Source organism: Polypterus senegalus, chromosome 1, assembly GCF_016835505.1.
Source record: "Polypterus senegalus isolate Bchr_013 chromosome 1, ASM1683550v1, whole genome shotgun sequence".
In the NCBI taxonomy this organism is placed as follows: Eukaryota; Metazoa; Chordata; class Cladistia; order Polypteriformes; family Polypteridae; genus Polypterus; species Polypterus senegalus.
This window is the reverse complement of record NC_053154.1, coordinates 131,961,988-131,981,919: the sequence shown is the minus strand read 5'-3', so window position 1 is coordinate 131,981,919 and position 19,932 is coordinate 131,961,988. Positions and strand designations below refer to the sequence as shown.

Genomic DNA, 19,932 nt, shown 5'->3' with positions numbered 1-19,932 from the left:
ATAATAACCTTTCACATCCCTAGAAGCGTGGTTTCCTCTAGCTTGTATTGTGAATGCCACACACGCCACATTCATTTTTATAATCCACTATGTCTTGAGTCTAAAGAACAAGGACACATTTATCATTGAACAAGCCAGAATATACAGAGGATGGCAGAACTGAAGAGCCAAAACAGCAAAATATGCAAGTGGAAGGATATGGTGATGCAGCAGACAAGTGGCAATTGGTGGCGCATATGTGGAAAATGTAAAGTTTTGGCCTCACAGAAAGGGAGTGCATCATGGTGTAGAGCAGGGGTGTCGAACTCCAGGCCTGGAAGGCCGCAGTGGCTGCAGGTTTTCAGTCTAACCCTATTCCTAATAAGCGAGCAGATTTCCCTGCTAATTTACTCCTTAATTTTAATAGCCCTGTTTTGGAGGATTCATTCCTCTGAATTGATTTCTTTCTTCATTAAATGACAGCCAAATAGAAATGAGATGTGAAACGAGCTAAACTAGGATTTCAAACTCCAACCAATCTATTAATGAGAAGCTGATTCTTGCTGTTAATTAAACCCGTTATTTAATTCTATGGCTTGTTGCTGCTCTCATTCAGCCACTGCAGACATTTCCAAAACGTTTGATTTTTCTGTTTTTTCTAAGAACACTCTCCAAATGTTTTGGTGACCTGAGACCTTCATCTTTCTTTATTTTTAGATATTGTGTGATGGGCACAGGTGAGTTTGCTCTGTGTCTTATTATTGTTTGGCTTCTAATTAAGGAAAAAAGAGACAAGTAAGAGGTCTGATTAAAACTAAGGCAAAAGAAGTTAATTAACAGCCAAAACTGGTCACTAATGAGGAAGATAGAATGAAATCCTGCAGCCACTGTGGCCCTCCAGGACTGGAGTTCGACACCCGTGGTGTAGAGAGTAGGACGTAATGCTTCCACTGCTGGAAAGGGATAAGTCCACTTTGTTAAACAAGGCTGCATTGTGTGCAACAGATAACGGTCAAATTTTAAGCTATCTTCAATCACTGTTTTCTGGAGACATTTTTCCACTTTCCAAAAATAAACTGTAAGAACAAATCAAAAACCTAAAGGACCAAATGGACAGTTTTCATTAGAGGATCTTATTTTTTTTTTTTGCAGTGTTAAATACATTGATGAGTGACAGATTCAAACCCATGACATTAAATCCAAGAAGCAGCACCAGTAACTATTGTTCTACCTTGGCACCCTACAAGGAGCTTTTCATCTATACAGTATTCAGTTTGCTAGTCATAGACATTGCCATTGTTATTATTTTACAGCTGTACATTTTAGCACACTTCAGTTGAAGCTGCAGTGAAATGACTCAGCAGAAGTATGTTTGGAATTGTAGTTAGCTTCAATAATAGGCAATCAAGAAAATGTTTTTTCCTCATCAGCAGAAAGAACTCATCAATGAGAAATGAGCACTAGAAATGTGCATGTCCACTTTCAGTAGTTCTTCCATTTGATTGCACACCTCAAAACTTAGTGCTACAAGCCATAATTTTAAGGTGTTGTGATTATCGTAACAAAGTTAATGAAAACTGTAAATGCTTTGTTTTTTAATTTATGTTCAGATCCTGGACATGCACATTTTCAAACCATTTTCTCAAAAGGCAAAATTGCTCTAAGCAGCTTCAGACTCATTTGGTTTACATCTTAACTCAATCCACAACAGTGACAGCGAGCAGATGAGCCAGCAAGAAATGTATTATTACCTCAAGAAAAATAGTTCCAAGAATGAGTGGTAAAATAATTGCTTCTGGCTTCCTTTCGTCATCACAAGGATATCTCATAAACACGGCAGACATACTTTCTTAAATTGAAACTCCTGCTGCTTCAAAGTGGATATATTTGGTTAGTTTAAGCCTTTTTTTCATGCTTGGCCCTATTTTATGATGCAAGAACTGACCAAATATTTTTAAAATTTATTATTAACATTAGAATTACCAGAGCCTACGAAAAAACTCGTAAATCCGTCCCACCTTCAATCGCTTCTTAAAACCGTTCTCACTTCTCCGCCAGCATCTTTTTTTGTTAATATAAATGTGTTGATAAAAGAAAAGCTGCAAGTAGCCGGCTATTCCACCCCCCACAGACTTAGAACGTGCACAAACTTCTCCAAGCTCATGCCTTGATTGATTTTCTGGGAGTGAAGTGGAGTTTTAGAGTGGAAATAATAGATCGTTGTTTGGAACACATGCATTTCATGTCTATTCCATTTTTACAGTAATCTGTGTAAACACATTGTTAAAACAGAAACTTTTTTATATTCTAGTAGTAGATGACAAAATGTAGGCATAAACTATATAATGTATAAAGCCTGAAGTCCAAATATCAAAAGAAATATTTTCACAGACGGTACAAATCTAACACAACAATTGCGCTTTTATTCAAAAATATAACTGCGGAAACAAAAAGCCGCCTTAACAGGCGACTTTGACAGTCAATTGTTAAGACTTTCTCCGTGGTGCAATTGACTCAGCTACTGACTGGGGATCAAAAGGTCGCGAGTTCGATCCTGCACCTCTCCCTTTTGAGAAGTAAACTGCTCTTAGTCTTACTATTTTAGAATAAAAACATACATTTGATTTCAGTCTGTAACAGCCAGTGTAATTTATGATACTTGTAAAGGTTAGCTTTGTTTTTTTTTTGTTTTAGTCCGTTTTATTTTCTCGGCTGCGTTCACGAGCCCAAATACAACCCCACACCACACCCGCATGTGATACTGCTGTTTTCACATAGACGCGCTGTAACAGAGGTAAACTCAGCTTACTTCTACAATGGAGCAAGAATGCATATACCATTGCTTGCATACTAAAGTGACAGCAAGCACTTTTTGTGGCATTACACACAGTTTTTAGCATGCCCTCTGCACACTACTTGTGACTTTAGGCTTTAGGAAGTAAGTAAATAAATAAAGGTAAATCGTGTCATAAAATGATTTCTTCAAAACGTCAAATGTTATTTATTTGGCACGGACATGTCTGCATACACTTTTTGTGGCATTACACATGTATTTTTTTAAAATGTCCGTGCCAAATAATTAACGCTGTTTGTTTTCAAATAATATTGCATTTCTCTCTTTGCTGTGGTTTTTATTACACACCTGAAAGAAAGAGACAATATATGTGAAAACCCTCATCGCACAAATGCAATATTATTTGAAAACAAACAGCGTCCGATCAGCTGTAAAAGTATGGCATTTCTAAATGTTTGCTTTTTTTCAGTCTGATTCTCTCACTCAGACTGTTTATTTGTCGCTTATTCAGTGCACACAAGAACATGCAGGTAGCCAGATGCCGTATTCTACAACATGCTGGCGGTGATCAACGCACATTTTAAAAAAGAAAGAGACAAATATATGTGACGTTTTGAAGAATTCATTTTATGACACGATTTACCTTTATTTATTTACTTACTTCCTAAAGTCACAAGTAGTGTGCAGAGGGTATGCGCAAAACTGTGTGTAATGCCACGAAAAGTGCCTGCTGACACTTCAGTATGTAAGCAATGGTATGTGCATTCTTGCTTAGATGTAGAAGGGAGCTGAGTTTACCTCTGTTACAGCGCGTCTATGTGAAAACAGCAGTATCAGATGCCGGGGTGGGATGTATTTGGGCTCGTGAACGCGGCCGAGATAATAAAACTGACTAAAAAAAAAAAACAAGGCCAACCTTTACAAGTATCATAAATTAGACTGGCTGTTACAGACTGAAATCAAATGTATGTTTTTATTCCAAAATAGTAAGACTAAGAGCAGTTTACTTCTTAAAACAGAGAGGTGCAGAATCGAACTCATGACCTTTTGTTTCCCCGTCGGTAGCTGAGTCAATTGCGCCACGGAGAAAGTCATTACAATCAACTGTCAAAGTCGCATGTTAAGGCGGCTTTTTGTTTCTGCAGTTATATTTTTGAATAAAAGCGCAATTGTTGTGTTAGATTTCTACCTTCTGTGAAAATATTCCTTTTGATATTTGGACTTCAGGCTTCATACATTATATAGTTTATGCCTACATATTGTCATCTACTAGTAGAATATAAAAAACGTTTCTGTTTTAACTATGTGTTTACACAGATTACTGTAGAAACGGAACAGACATGAAATGCGTGTGTTCTAAACAACAATCTATTATTTCTACTCTAAAACTCCACTTCACTCCCAGAAAATCAATCAAGGCATGAGCTGGGAGAAGTTTGTGCACGTTCTAAATCGGTGGGGGGATGGAATAGCCGGCTACTTGCAGCTTTTCTTTTATCAGCACATTTAGATTAACAAAAGACGCTGGCGGAGAAGTGAGAACGGTTTTAAGAAGCGATTTAAGGTGGAACGGATTTACGAGTTTTTTCGTAGGCTCTGGTAATTCTAGTGTTAAATGCTTCACTTTATAACACAGTTTTATGTGACAAATTAATATATACCATGATTGTAAAAAAATTCTTATTCTGCCATTGAGACCACAGGCATCAGGTCACACTGTTGCCTTAAAGGGTTGTACATGGTCTGCAACAGTCTTTAGATAGGTGGTACTTCTCAAGGTTTCATCCACATGAATTCTTGGACCCAAGATTTCCCAGCAGATCATTGCCCAAAGCATCACACTGCCTCCAACGGCTTGCCTTCTTCACATGGTACAGTATATCCTGCAGTCATGTCTTTGTCTGGTAAGCGACACACATGCTGTTGCGCTGCCATTCAATCATTTAAAAGCCTGTATAGCTGCTGTCCTTTTTGCCATTTCGTGTCTCTGCTGCTCGCGTTGTGATCGCTTCTCCTAAATATACACCTGACTGAATTGTGTTTTCTTTGAAATTAAACTTGTCGTTACTTTAACTGTTGCAGGACCACAGATTCTCATAGCATATGCTCCATTATTGTGTAAATCTACGTTTTGTGCATTGAATGACGCAAATCCAAAAAGACTTTGTTTTCCACTCTTTGCCTTTTATTTCTGACCTCGCTTTGTCCTGCTATTTTTTAATTTACACCTGTTCCTGCTGATTAATTTCCTTTTGTTTACGCTAATGCGATCCTTTAGTCGTCAACGATTCATTTATAACGTATTGTCCTTTATACGCTTTATATGCACTGAGACCCCTGTATCTGTGTGTGCTGCATGCCTTTACACTACTCATTTTTTTTGCTGGCCGTCTTGCGGGTCTTTTGTTTGTCTTCCGTGATCGTAACGTGAAGATCACGTATCGTCTCCAAGTCATTCCCTCCTACAGGATTTTTTTTTTTTATAATAGTGATATAAATATATATTTTTTTTTTTGCCGGCCACCTGGTGAAATGAGTTAATAGTCAAGCTGTCTTTAACGATTTCTGACACAGTTTGCCAATTGCTGTATTTTAAGTGTGGAAGTAACCCCCGAGGAAGACAGGAATAGTTCAATCAATCAGTCTTTATTCAGGCACCGTTGAGTACATGGGTACATGAGTTGCAAGGCAGAAGAGCACAGATTCCCCTTTTCAGTCAGCTTGCATTCCCTCCCCCCACTTCCTTTACTTCTCAAAAAGCATTATAAAGTTTACCTAAGCATTTTATCTTACATTGCGCAAATCGGCTAACAATTTCTGTTTTGTGTACGTGTCAGATGGGGCCCTGAAGAAGCAAGGTCATCTTTCCTGTATCTAACAGATGCGTTCCTAAAGAGGAAGTTGTCCTTGGCCAGCTTACTGCGCCGTGTCTTATTACAGATGCCTGTATGAATAACCTGCCATTGCAGCAAAACAACATTGTCAGCTTTTAACCCTTAGTAGCTTGCAAGAAGTTAATTTTTCTTTTGCCTAAGAGTCATTAGTCTTGTCAAAGCCAAACCACCTACATGCAAGTGAAGATGATCTACATCCTGCAATTAAATACAACAACGTAAATTGTGAGGCTGTTTATCCTCTGCTGATGTTGGCTCACATAGTTTTAGGCAGCAATACTAGCTTCACTTCACTTGTGGTGAGCTGACTGTGCATGCACGCGCAGTAGTCTATTATTTTAGGTTACATGAGATGGTGAATGTGTGGACTCTGAAGGTGTATTTTTGATTTTTTTTTTTTTTTTGCAAACTGAGTGACACTCAATAATTTCATCTCATATGTCATTAAAACATTATGTTAGACGATACATATTACACAGTCCTTGATGTTTGATCCCCACTGTATAGTATGGTGGAGGCTCTCTCATGTTTTGGGGCTGTTTTTCATCAAAAGGCCCTGGGAACCTTGTCATGGTACATGACATCATGGAATCCATGGAATACCAGCAGATTTTAAATTTAAATCTGGCTGCCTCTGCCAAGAAACTAAAACTGGGCCATGGTTTGATCTTCCAGCAGAAAAATGATCCCAACCATATGTCCAAATCAACACAAAAATCAAGCTTCTGCCTTGGCTGTCTTTGTCATTGGACATAAACCAATCTGAAAATCTATGGGGTGTGTTGAAGAGGAAAGGGCACATGAAAGAGGACCTAGTACCCTGGATGATCTGAAGAGATTCTTTCTATAAGTAGAATGATCTCCGATTGCCTGCTGTGTATTCTGTATAACCTTATGGGAGAAGCTTCAGAGCCTGTTTTATTGGCAAAGGAAGGTACTACAAACAAATAAATGTGTCTGGGGCAGAGCAGTAATCATGGTATGTGTGGTCTTGTTGAAATAAGGAATTCGTTTTTCTTAGAATAAATTTTACTTCAGTTATATGTTTGATTTCTCTATTTTTTCAATGTGAGATTAAGATAATAACCATTTTTACTCCTGTTTCCCAGAGTTGCCAATAATTGTGCATGCCCCTGGCAACCTGCCTTCTCTTTTTCTGCAATTTTAACAATTTCATACTGCCACTCAACCTCTCAAATGTGCAGTTCAAAGTCTTCTCTTCACAGTTGAAAGAAACACTTTCATATTTCAGCCACTGCCTTGCAAAGTGCCTGTTACACAAACTGTTGACTCTCTGAAACCATCCATTTTCTAACCCGCTGAATCTGAATACTGGGTCACGGGGGTCTGCTGGAGCCAATCCCAGCCAACACAGGGCACAAGGCAGGAACCAATCCTGGGCAGGGTGCCAACCCACCGCAGGACACACACAAACACCAAGCACACACTAGGGCCAATTTAGAATCGCCTCTTGTCTTCTTATTCTATTGCGGCTATGGGTTTGTCAGACCTGTTTCTGCCCCAGTTTCCAAAGTTCTTTTTGATGATGCAGGAAGCAGTACTCATTGACACCTTGACTTTATTTCTGTAAAGGAACAACTAAGTACACTTGTAAGGGTTATAATGGTCTGTCTGTTTTAATTAGTTGTTTGCATTTTTCTTGCAGTTACAGTGGCAACATATGCAGTGCAATATGTAGTAGTCTAAGTAATGCTTCAGAGGGTGTAGCAGCATAGTTTCTTCAGAACATCTATAAGTAATCAACAAAAGTTAGGACACACCTGTAAGAATTACTTGCATCAACTTTCAAAGCATAATTAACTTCCTATGCTGTAAGTTGCTGAATAAGACAAATATTTTGAATTCTTTGATTTAATTTATTGAAACTTTCTCATGCTGCATTCAGTCTATATACAGTGTAGTTGAAAGAAAATGTTTGTGCACTATTTTTAATTGCCCGAATTTCTGTATTAGTTACTGAAAAAAATGTTTTCTGATCTTACAAACAACTAACTACAACTTAATTAGAGAAAAAATAGGAGATTTGCAAAAAATCATCAAGCAAACAGGCTAGTGGCCTTTTGTATTGCTTTAAAAGAATGCACATAAGATGGTAATCCTTTAATTTTGAATTTAAATTAAAGAATCAATATTTATATTTCTAACATTCATAATGTTCATTTTCCTTTTGAACAATGTGTTTATAATATAGAGCAATTTTCCAGAATTACTTTTAAATTAAGCAGAATCCAGAACTTTGTTAGCCTCTTACAAGAATTTCAAGATTGGAAAAAGTAATTGGTCAAATGGGGGCTAGATTGAAAGAATGTAATATCCTAAACCAAGCAATTTCATTGAACAAAGACCTGCCATTTGTTAAGTTTAACAAATAATCAACCAACCCAGCTGAAATCCAATTAACAGTTCACAATTACATTATCTATGCATTTGAAAGTGGATGGAAGAAATGTTTACATTTTGATTAATTCACATTATGTTCAAATAAAATTATTGAATTTTTGGTGTTCCTTGTACAGTTTATCATTTTCAGGTTTGAAACGTTTGTAGCCAGGAAGGTTAACACTTTTATCACAGTTGCAAATTTCTTTTAAAAGAAAATTTCTTACTCCGATATTTTATTTTAAAAGTATTTCAAAGTCAGGTGCATGTTATTGAGCATGCAATTTAACTGAAAGATTAGAATTATTGATGCTTTTAAAAATTTTGAAGATCTGGATTAGGACTTCACACAACTATCTTTGTTCAAGACTTTTAAGAGATTCAATTCCTTGAGATTTTAGTAGCATGTTTAGTTACATTTGCACATGCCTAGATGACGAGAATATTGTCTCAGTAATAAAATATATTGTTTTTGTAAATTACTCATTATATTCATATTTTATGCTTTTTTAATGTTCTTTATAAAGTTTTGGGTAGTTTCATTTTATATGTTTAAAACAGAAAGAACCACACTCTCTAAATACTCTTTCCTTTCTGCCATAGCTTAGCCAATTGTACATGAGGCAGGTCACAGGCATAAGTCAATCATATAAGCAATAATGGTATTTTTACATATAGTGTGTTCTCTTTCAAATAAACGTACAAGTTTCTATGCTGTCTGCTCTCTTTCATTATTAAAATATGTGACTTGCCTAAGTATACCCCGAGGTAAGCAGTGTATCTGTTTTTATTAAAGACTAGCAAAATACCCGCACTTCACAACGGAGAAGTAGTGTGTTAAAGAAGTTATGAAAAAAAAAAGGAAACATTTTGAAAATAACGTAACATGGTTGTCAGTGTAATTGTTTTGTCACTGTTATGAGTGTTGCTGTCATCGAGGATTTGATTATCATTATTTCTTTCAGTCAGGTTCGTATTTGGAGGATGTGTTCAAGTTATATTCCGTGTTTGTCAACCGTTGTAAAGATAACAGGTTTCATTCATCGAAGTGTTCACTACCCAAATTGGTACTCGTGAATCTAAGATGTTTAACAGGCATTCCCGGTATTAAGTTGTGGATTTGCCTGCGAATATTTAGCGGCAGCATGTTTATGAACTTAATTTAAACTTAAGCTTTACACCTTGCTTTCCTATTGATATGTCTACAAAAGCTTGTTCAAATTCAGAGGGTTGTTCCTTTCTTACTGCATCAATAAACAGCTTGTCTTCCTCTTTATCTGAGACATCACACACTGCATGCACGGGTTTACCTTTCCCAGTCCTGCAAACTCCGTTCACGTGAGCCGCTCGGAGTACAAGCATTGAAGGTTCTCAGCTGTGCTTGTGCTATCTCGTGCGATCTTGCGATGTCCACGGCTTTATTTAATGTTAACTCAGACCCGGCACTTAAAAGTTTCTCTCGCACTTTTGCTGAGTTTGTGCCAAACACTCTTCTATCCTTGACCATCTCATCTTCGTTTGTATAAGCACAGTCCTTCACCAGCAATTTTAAATCCGTTACAAAGTGATCAAAACTCTCATTTATACCCTACATCCTCTCATTAAACTTGTATCTCGCGAATATCGTATTCGTCTTAGGCATGACAAACGGCAGTGGCAGCGTATCTAGGAACCTAATTTAAAGTTAAGCTTTACACCTTGCTTTCCTATTTGTTTGCATAAGCACAGTCCTTCACCAGCAATTTTAACTCCGTTACACTAATTTTAACTCTGTTACAAAGTGATCAAAAGACTCGTTTATACCCTGCATCTTCTCATTAAACTTGTATCTCGCGAATATCATATTCATCGTAGGCATGACAAACGCCAGCGGCAGCGTGTCTATGAACTTAATTTAAACTTAAGGTTTACACCGTGCTTTGTTTCCGCAGTAGCTGCACTTATGAATGTGCTTGTATGCGTCACCCGCTTCATATTCTTTTGCTGCCTTCTCAATTGTGTAATGCGTTTTTGTTCAGCGCTCTTTGGAGCTCTTACTTGTTCTCTGCGTACTGTGTTCACAGTCGGTTCATGTGAGCCGCTCGGAGTACATGCATCGAAGGTTCTCAGCTGTGCTTGTGCTATGTCGTGCGATCTTGCGATGTCCACGGCTTTATTTAATGTTAGCTAAGACACGGCACTTAAAAGTTTCTCTCGCACTTTCGCTGAGTTTGTGCCAAACACTAATTTATCCCTGACCATCTCATCTTCGTTTGCATAAGCACAGTCCTTCACCCGCGAATATTTAGCGGCAGCGTGTCTATTGGATTGCTGCTGACGGACGGCCTTATATGGGCAGGAACTCAATTATGTGGGAGGCGTGGCAATGAGGGATGCAACTCTGCCTCACATGGCAACTGAGCTGCAGGCTATGGCCGTATATATGTACGTAAGTAGGTTCCAGTTATGACCGTTACATGTAGAATTTCGAAATGAAACCTGCCTAACTTTTGTAAGTAAGCTGTAAGGAATGAGCCTGCCAAATTTCAGCCTTTTACCTACACGGGAAGCTGGAGAATTAGTGGTGAGTCAGTCAGTCAGTCAGTGAGGGCTTTGCCTTTTATTAGTATAGATTTCACAAGCCACTTACAGTGAAAGACTCATTACAGTTGGATAGCAGAAAAAAAAGAAAGAGACAAATATATGGGACATTGAGTATACATTTATGGTACTTGTAAAAGTTACCTTTTTTCAGTTTGATTCTCTCAATCACGATCACGCTGTAACAACCCTCAAACCCAATGTGATTCTAAGTAACAGTGCCAGCATAAATTAACATCAGATCTGAAGCAGTTTTTTTTCAAATAATATTGCATTAGTGTCCCATATATTTTTCTTTTTCTTTTTTTTTCTTTCTGTACTGTACAAGACATGCATGTGGGCCACTGGGAAAACAAGAGTGTTCATTGCTCATATTGCAGAGGAACTTCGTTGTCACATCTTACTAGATAAAGCGATGGAAAAAGAAAAGGAGGATGCAACATCAACATCATAAACCGTAAAGTGCATACTAATTCTGCGTGAGCAGGAGCACTCAATAAAACTGAATAAAACAAAAATAAAGTGACAGTGAGATACAAAGAAGGCAGATTCATCAGCGTTTCTGTGTCGGCTTTTATCCCTCCAGATCAGAGAATGTTCAGTTACATTGCCTCAAAACACTACTCACATCTACAGTTATTTCCAGGTTCAAATCAAAACTAACAGCGTCATATCCCTGGGTGGAGGGGCGGTAGTATGTATTGTAATCGTGACTGAGAGAATAAAAGTGACCAAAAAAAAAGGTAACTTTAACAAGTACAGTACTATAAATGTACACGGTCTGTTACAGACACTAACCAAATGTGTGTGTGTACTGTATAATAACAATAAGAGCAGCTCGCTACTGAAAACGGCAAATATAGGAGGCAGTAGGGATCGAACCGGTAGCCTCTTGATTACAAGTCAGAAAATTTTACCGCTACGCCATGGAAGCTGTTGTATCATCCTTGAACCTTTTGTGAAAGTGTGAAGTGTTTATTTGCTCTTTGGACTTCAGGCTTCACACATTCTATAGTTTATGCCTACATTTTGTAACATTTATTACTAAAATATGAAAAAGTTTCTGTTTTAATAATGTGTTTACACAGATTACTGTAGAAACGGAACACACATGCAATGCATGTGTTCCAAATAACGATCTATTATTTCCACTGTAAAACTCCAGCAGTTCACTCCCAGATAATCAAACAAGGCATGAGCTGGGAGACGTTTGTGCACGTTCTAAGTCAGTGAGGGGATGGAATAGCAGGCTGCTTGTCTTAATTGGCACATTTACAGGACAAAAGATGCTGATGGAGAAGTGTGAACGGATTTAAGATGGGCCAGATTTACGAATTTTCTCGTAGGCTCTGGTAATTCTAGTGTTAAGGCTTGATGCTATGCTTGATTTGTGTCTTTGAAGTGTCATGGTGTGCCGTTTTATAGCTTATGTGTTCAATTACCATGCCCAAACACTGTTTGTTGCACATTTCTCCCAAAGTTAGTTTACTAAGTAGTGCTCTTTCCATTTCAGCTTAAAGTATAGCCAGTGTTTCTTAACATGCATGTGAGTACTGTTACATTATATATACTCGTGCCTCTCAAAGTTACATGTGAGAACCCCTCTTCGATTAATTATCACAGTATGACAAATGCCATGAGCACAAAAGAGAGAAAAAAGGCATTTCTGATAGTAACTTGTTTACAGTATAGTCCTCAAAGGGGTTGACTGTGCCACGCAGTATTTTTTAACCTGTTTTTAATTTTGCTCACCCTAAATCAAATGAGGCAAAACAACACCCCCTGTACCCATCCTTCCCTGCCCCCAACTCTTCCCCTCCCCCCCAAAAAAACTGTAACACAACTAGAAACAGGTGTGAAGGGCGCTGCCCTGCAGCTTTACCTGTCTGAGGTGCCTACAGCATGAAAGGACAGTAGGAGACACCTTGCACAGACCTTTATCTTCCCACGGGAGCTAGATGACAACCCTCCTGCGTTGCGGCATCGCAATGGATTCCCATAGGATATCATGGGATTTTGAGTTTGTTGGCTCAGTCCTGTTGGGTTCCTAGGATGGCGGGCTCCAACCTTAACCAGAAGTGCTTCCGAGCCACAGCTTTGACTACATAAAAGGAGATGCCTGCCACAACTATGAAAGCGAAAGTCAGGAGGAGGAGGAGGATGAAATACCTGTTGGGAGGAGCATAGTAGGCTGAAAGAGAGGCAAAGAAAGAAAAGATGGTTACAGAGAATGCTACAGTGCTTATAAGTGCACTTGTTGTTGTGGCATGGCAAACGCTTACCAGTGAAGAGTTTTCACAAAATATGAACACTTTGTTCAGTGCAATTTGTTTCCGAGTCTCTATTGTGTCGGATGTTTGTGGACCTGAAATGCCCCCCTGGTGGTCACACACAATTCAAAAAAATCTCACACAGATATGTTGGTTTCTTCAGTGGAATGGGTTCTTGAGTAAGATGGTATTGGAGCATAGCAGAGGCGAGTTGACATTTAACCCTAAAAATGCAGTTAATAATGGGAGTGGCTACATTCCAGGACTAAGTTTATCTAACACCTTTATTTTCTTACTAAGCGGCATCAATGACTTTGCAAGCTTGGACCTAGAGCCTGAAAGACTTGCACTATGCTTTGGAGGCATAATTGCAACAGAAGATTTTTTTTTTTTAAAGCAAAACAATGAAAATATGCATGAAATGCACAAGGAGCTCTTTACCCTGCCACAGTAGGGTGAGCAAGATCAGTGAAATACCTAATAAGATACTAGCTGGTATCCAAACTTGTGTGCATCGCACCTGTTTTCTTTTTTTTTTTTTTTCTTTTTTACTACACATAGCTAAAATTGTGTGAATACTTGAAGTTACAAAAAACTAAATGTGGAAATGTTAAGGATTGACTGTACTTCAAAATGTAAAACAAAAAGCTTCTCAAACAGGCATTGCGATCTTCACTTGCCTTTGTTGCACTTTCCTAAAACATAAACATTTAATTATCTTGAATGAAGGTTCAAAAGCAGTGAAGCATCTTTTATTTTTATAGATTCTTTAATGATAACCACCATACAATCTACTGAAAAAGCCAATCTTTAAGAATTTATGTTGGTACATTGTGGAACAAAATCAGGTTTAGTAACTCCTTTGTATACTTGATCACGATAATATAGCTAAGTCAGCGTTTTACATTAATTTATAAAGGAAAATAGAATTTTTATTTTTAAGCAAATGAGGAAGGTTTCTATAGGTGGTTTACAGTGGAAAATAACTAGTTAAATGTGTATTCAAACGTGCTCACTAGAAACAACTGTTAAGGCTCATTCGGTTTTGTATGGTTTTTCTCCTAAAACATTTATGTAGCCAAGGAAAAGGCACTGGCATAATCTCTGTGGAAAACAATGACATATGAGAGTACAGACTAGGAAGATTTTGTATAAATTAAAGATGAACTGACACATGGTTTACCGTTATTCTAAATAGGCGTTATGTTTTAGATATGTTGCGTTGCAGATATAAGTATGCTTTAGCTTTAGGTCTTTGTTAAAATATTTACAATTTAAATATATTCATTTATAATATTCAAGGAGATTCATACAAAGCTTGCTCAAGTATAATTCTATTGGAATGGAAGGTCATGGGGGAGGGAGAAAAAGAAAGGGAGTGTTTGTGGCAGTGAACAGCACAGTCCATTAGCCTTTCTGGTGATGCTGTCTGGAAAGCGCTTGAACTGAACTGCCTCATACAGAGATGATCATTGCTTATTAGCATACTGAAGGATGCTGTATGTGAAAAACAACATTTGGAGTCTATCTTTTGTGTTTATGCGCACCTTCAAAGCACATGGATTATAATAGTGTCAGGAAAAGGACTATATTAAGAAATCTTTAGATATTCAAGACTTTTTGGAGCTGCAGACAACAGAAGTTAATGAGGTCAGCAAAACTATAAAGAGTATTGGCCTTTGTTTAAAAACTCTGTTATTATTATTTTAATACAGGAGTAGGTATGTACTGAAAGTATATTTAAAGAACCATTATTCCAAGTTTATGGAAGTAAAGTCAAAGAAATCCAATTTCTCTTTAGGATGGCATTTAGTCAGTGCTTTAATTTCCTTTAAATATGTGTAAAAATAACTACTAAAATCTTTTTCTTTCTTCATGGTTCTACTTAATTACAATTGTTGCGTGGTTCTGCTGATTATGACATGGGCAATTCCAAAATAAGTATACCTGATTTTTTTTGTTGTGTATACCATACATTTATAGAGTAAATAAATTTGGTTGTCTTCCATAGGGCTTCTTGTACTAATTTGAAATTATGCCAGACTGAAATAGTTCTTTTTGGTTTTATATCGGAACACCATTGTGACACATTTTTTAATGATACTGATTCACAGTTTTAGGTACCTACGTTTGGTGTAATTGCTGTTTTAGAGTTTTTACCTGCTGCTTTCTTCAGATGCCCTAGTTTTCCCTCTCATCCAAAAGATACGCAAATTATGTTAATTGACAGCTGTAAATAAAATGTCCTGGCATGTGTTTCTTCAGGTATATTTGAAGTTTGGCCAGCATATATTTATGGAAAAATACAGGTTAAGAATATAAGTGTAAGCTTTGTGGCAATGAACATTTTAAGGCAGAAAATTGAGTAATTTAATTTTAATTGTAGAAGGTGTTTATTTTTTAATTTATCATCACTAGCTTTTATTCGACTCAGATAACAGTTAAATAGAAACATGTACTTCCAAAACACTGTATTTGTTTATTCTTTTAAAGTAATAATCATTCTGTCAAAAAAAATCTTTCTTTTGTGAGTTTCCTTTTCTCTTTTATTTTGACTTTTTTTGGAAAAATAGGCCAAACGTATATGTAACTGATGAGGCAAATTTGGTCATCAGTGCCTAATCTAATTACTGTACACATTTGTCTGTTAGTAGTTGTAGCTAAAGAAGAATGTTAAAGCTTATGGACAAATTATCTACATATCATTAATGTACAGTGCTGTTATCAAAAGAAATAATTTATCTATGAAGTCATTTTGAGAGGTGTGAAGCTTTGAGAAGTGCTATTAAATAAATGTAGTGAATTTTCCTTTTTTTTTTTTTCCTCTACAGTACTTCATACTGCCAATGTTCTGCTTCAGAGATTTTCCAATAGCCCCTGATATAGAACTGCTATAAGATTTATATATTTCTGCATTGGTTGATAGTTCTGATACAGAAGTGTCTTATTTCAAAAGGTGAGCTGTACTTAAGTGATGCTTTTTCCTGTACTTTTGTTTTGCCAGAATATAGTCGATTTGAAGCCAAAATTCACGATCTTCGAGAGCAGATGATGAATAGCAGTCTAAACTCTGGTTCTGGATCATTACGCACAAGCCAGAAAAGATCAATTTATGTCAGGTCTGTATAGACAACAATGTGGTTAGATAATTAAACAGTATTTTTTTGAGAATAACCACAATATTTATTTTACCTGAGTTATACTCTTTTGTTTTATCCACCAGATGTGGGTTTTTCTTCATTACCTTTACCATTCAACACAGCATCTGGAATACAAATAACTATGAAATTGTCATACAGACATATAAATTGTAGCCCCATCCATACAACTGTAATAAATTACTATACATTTTATTTCCTATTACAACTGTTGTGTATTAAATGGAAGGTAAGTATATTATAGTATGTTTGCTTTGGCTGGCAATCTTAACAAATGGTTTTGTTGGCATAACTTTATTAACTGCTTTATAAAAAGGTTTATGGTGTTTGATGTTTTTCTGTTGCTGAATAGACAAGGTGCTGTTTCAGCTGCTGGTATTAACTTGTTTGTTATAATTTAGTAGACCTCTGAGCAATATCTTGATGGGGTTGACAAGCATAACAAGATCAAACTGAAACTTTAAGCATTCTGTTAGAAGATTAAAGAACAATGCAGTACTTATGTTTTCAGTCACACAGCAGCAACAGGTCTTTGATGCCCTTGGATGCCCAGGACCAGAAATTAACTACTCTGAATGCATCAACATGTGCCTACCCAGCACCAAGAGACATGGTTAAGCTATTGAACACCATTCATGATCCGGACCGGGACTTGTAATTGTTCCCACGAACAAGGAATTATGTAAGGGCAGGTCATAAGCACACACTAATCAAGCTCCTGCCCTTTGTACACTTGGTGCGTCGTTAATACTGGTTGGATGGTTTAATGAAATCCTCAGGTCAGCTCTGCCACATTCCTTCTCAGACTTTGGTGAAACGCAGAGAGGACAGTCGAACTTGACTATAGATGAAATAAAAGTCACAACAATGTTTCCGTAGATCAGCCTCTGGTAGGATAATTACCAAGCAGCGAGGGGCAAGAGCAGAGGGCCAGCACTGGTTTTCTGGCCATTGACCCCAAAAAATATCCCAAACCAGATCCCCACACCCGACTTTGAGTCCCCCCCCTGCTCTTCCCAGGTAAGCCAGAACAGTTCCCACCCTCTCTCCGTTTTTGGCCGCATGGTCCCAGGTTTCATTCTTGTGGATTCTGGTAGCAAAAATGTATAGCAAATTGGGTCTGCTGGAACCAAACCCCATTTATCCCATAGAAGTAATGCTTCACTGTCCAGGATTTCTGTTTCTGCGAGTTTTTTTAAGGACTCTAACCCCCACAGATAACAAGAGTTGACTGAATTTGGTTTTGAAAAGAAATTGTATGTCATACATAGTACTGTTGTAATTTTACTTTCACCCAAACGGTAATGGCCAAAAATTTGTATATTCTTATTATAACACACAGTTATACAATTTATAGTCATTTCATACATATTCTGTATTTTACTGTATTGTTAGTTGTTTGCTGATCAGCCATTTTATTACATATTCCTGTTTAGGGCTGTGCGATATGACCAAAATCTTATATCCCGATATTTCATTTCATATCCCGATATCACGACATAGTACATTTTCTTTGTATTCAGTGAATAGTTTATATAATCACCACTCCTTTTTTTTTTTTCATTTAAATTAAAAAAATCAAAAATGAGAAGTACTCAACTTGTAATTATTTCTGTTCTTTTATTTAGAACATTTGAGCAAATGTTTGACTTAGAATGTAAACATAAAATGTTAATGTATCAAATATAAAACACTTTTCAAAAACAAATTACTAAAGGCCCAATATAAAATACTGCTATATAAAATGCCTAACATAAACAAAATGTGAACTGTAGCAGCAATAACTCTCACAACATATATTAAATATAAAAGGATCAAAGCACTAACAACTAAACTATATAAGGCCAATAAACCCTTTAAACAAAATAAATACAAGTCTAACATTAACTGTCAAAACCAAATGTAAACATTGTACTTCAAACTGTAGCAGCAATAAGGCTTACGACAAAAATATATTAAATATATAAATAAAAGAAATTTCCAGGTTTGCATTTTAGCATTATATGAAAATAACAGTAAAGACAATTCAAACAAAAATAAATACAGGCCTGTCATATACATTAGTGTATAAAACCCAAAATGTAAACATGTTTTTTCACGCTTAAACTATAGCAGCAAACTGAGGTTGACAAAACAAATATATAAAACCTATAACAAGCAAACAATACATTCCAAGAAGGAATTACAGCATACAAAAATTAACTTGGCAAAACAGTGCTTCAAAACGTTTGCCCCATCTTGCTGAATCTCAGAGAATTGCCTTTAAAGGTTGAGAGCCAGGAATACAAGTTGGTCAACTCTTTCTGGTTTAAGTGCAGACCTTAGGCATGTTACAGTGTTTCCACTTGTACTGAATGCCCGCTCTGAGGGTGCACTTGTGGCAGGAATACACAGGTATTTTTCAGCCAGCTTAGCCAATAGTGGGAAATGTGCCTCATGCTGCTTCCACCAATCCAAAGGGTTTGTTTCTGGGCAAGCTTCCAAGGTTCGGAGATATTGATTGAGCTCCTTTTCAACTGAATCTCTAGTTGACAGAGGGGCTGTTTGACATTGTGTTGTTTTTTTAAAGTAGCTGCTCAAACTCTTCCTTTGCCTCTTAGCACAAACCTCTGGATCATCTTTAGAAGCTCCAGCTGATGGAAGGGGGCTGCCTCTGCTGATGCCGTCTGTTCAGCCACCAGGTTCTCCAGCTCTGACATATCTCTGGTCTTGATGTTCGCAACCTTCTCCTCTTTAATATATGTTGTTTTGAAATGAGGGTCAACAAAGGAGGCCATGTCAAGTAGCTCCTCTGTGGTTTGGTCATCATATTTGTCATTTAAATAATTCAGGATGCCCTCTTTGAAGGTGGTGGTCAGCTGTGTGTCGTCATCCTGAGGCTTAAGCACTTGAGTGTTAAAAAGATGGAGGACTGCTTTCAAGTATGACACACTGGTATAATGCTCCCCAGATAAAGCATCCATAAATTCCATGAGAGGACTCAGTACTTTATTCAAGGATTCAAGAACATCCATGTCCTGCCATGTTAGGACTAGATGTCTTGTTTTTTTGTCTGCACGGAGAACCTGTGAGAGCGCTTTCTCTTGCTCTATAACTCTGTTAATCATATTTTGTAGGGAGCCCCACCTGGTAGGGGTGTCTGTGATAAGCTGGTGAGCAGGTAAGCCCAATTCTGCTTGAACCTTGGCCAGTTCACGTCGTCTTTTCCATGAATTGGAGAAGGCACTCACCAATCGCTTGCAGACACCAACTGCTCGTTCCACCTGAGGTAGTTTCAAATTCCTCTCTGTGTAAAAAAAATGTAAGATACATATATTTATCGGTTACACTTTAAGGCAGAAGTAACATTTTTTAGGCTACATTCTAGTAAAATGTTATTTTGCACATCGTAGTGTGGCAAATCTCCGTTAATGAGTTACAGCTGATCGCCCCGTGCGTGGGACTGGACGGCGCTAACGTGTTGATGCCGTCCAGCCCCAAGCACGGGGCGATCCGCGGTAACTCGTTAACGGAGATTTGCCGTTAATGCAGTTGTGGCGTAAACGTAATTTTAACAAGATTAACGCTGACAGCAAACGCTGCAGGGAAAATTATGCCTTAAGCAAATTGTTTTGGTAGCAATTAATCTTGCAAGCTTTTAACATGCTCGTTTAAATAGTACCTTTACAACTGTAATATCCTACGTGGCCTGCTATTGTTCATTATTACTGAAATATGATTTTGCATTTAGACACTCACCAATGGCTAGGTGGAGACGGTGACCAAAACACTGTAAGCGTGTCCACTCATTCAGCTGAAGTGCAAGGATGTTGTTTGCAGCATTATCCGTACTGACACACACTAGACGATCCTCATGC

At 37.5% G+C, this 19,932-nt stretch overlaps 1 protein-coding gene across 17 annotated transcripts in view; it reads left to right on the top strand.

The window, feature by feature from the left end:
* dlg1a (discs large MAGUK scaffold protein 1a) overlaps positions 1-19,932 on the top strand; it is a 562,325-nt gene that overhangs the window by 462,336 nt on the left and 80,057 nt on the right. For all 17 annotated transcript variants that reach the window (XM_039758348.1, XM_039758430.1, XM_039758380.1 and 14 more), the window contains one exon: positions 15,922-16,036. In XM_039758348.1, the coding sequence (XP_039614282.1) occupies positions 15,922-16,036 (115 nt within the window). The remainder of the gene's footprint in view (positions 1-15,921; positions 16,037-19,932) is intronic.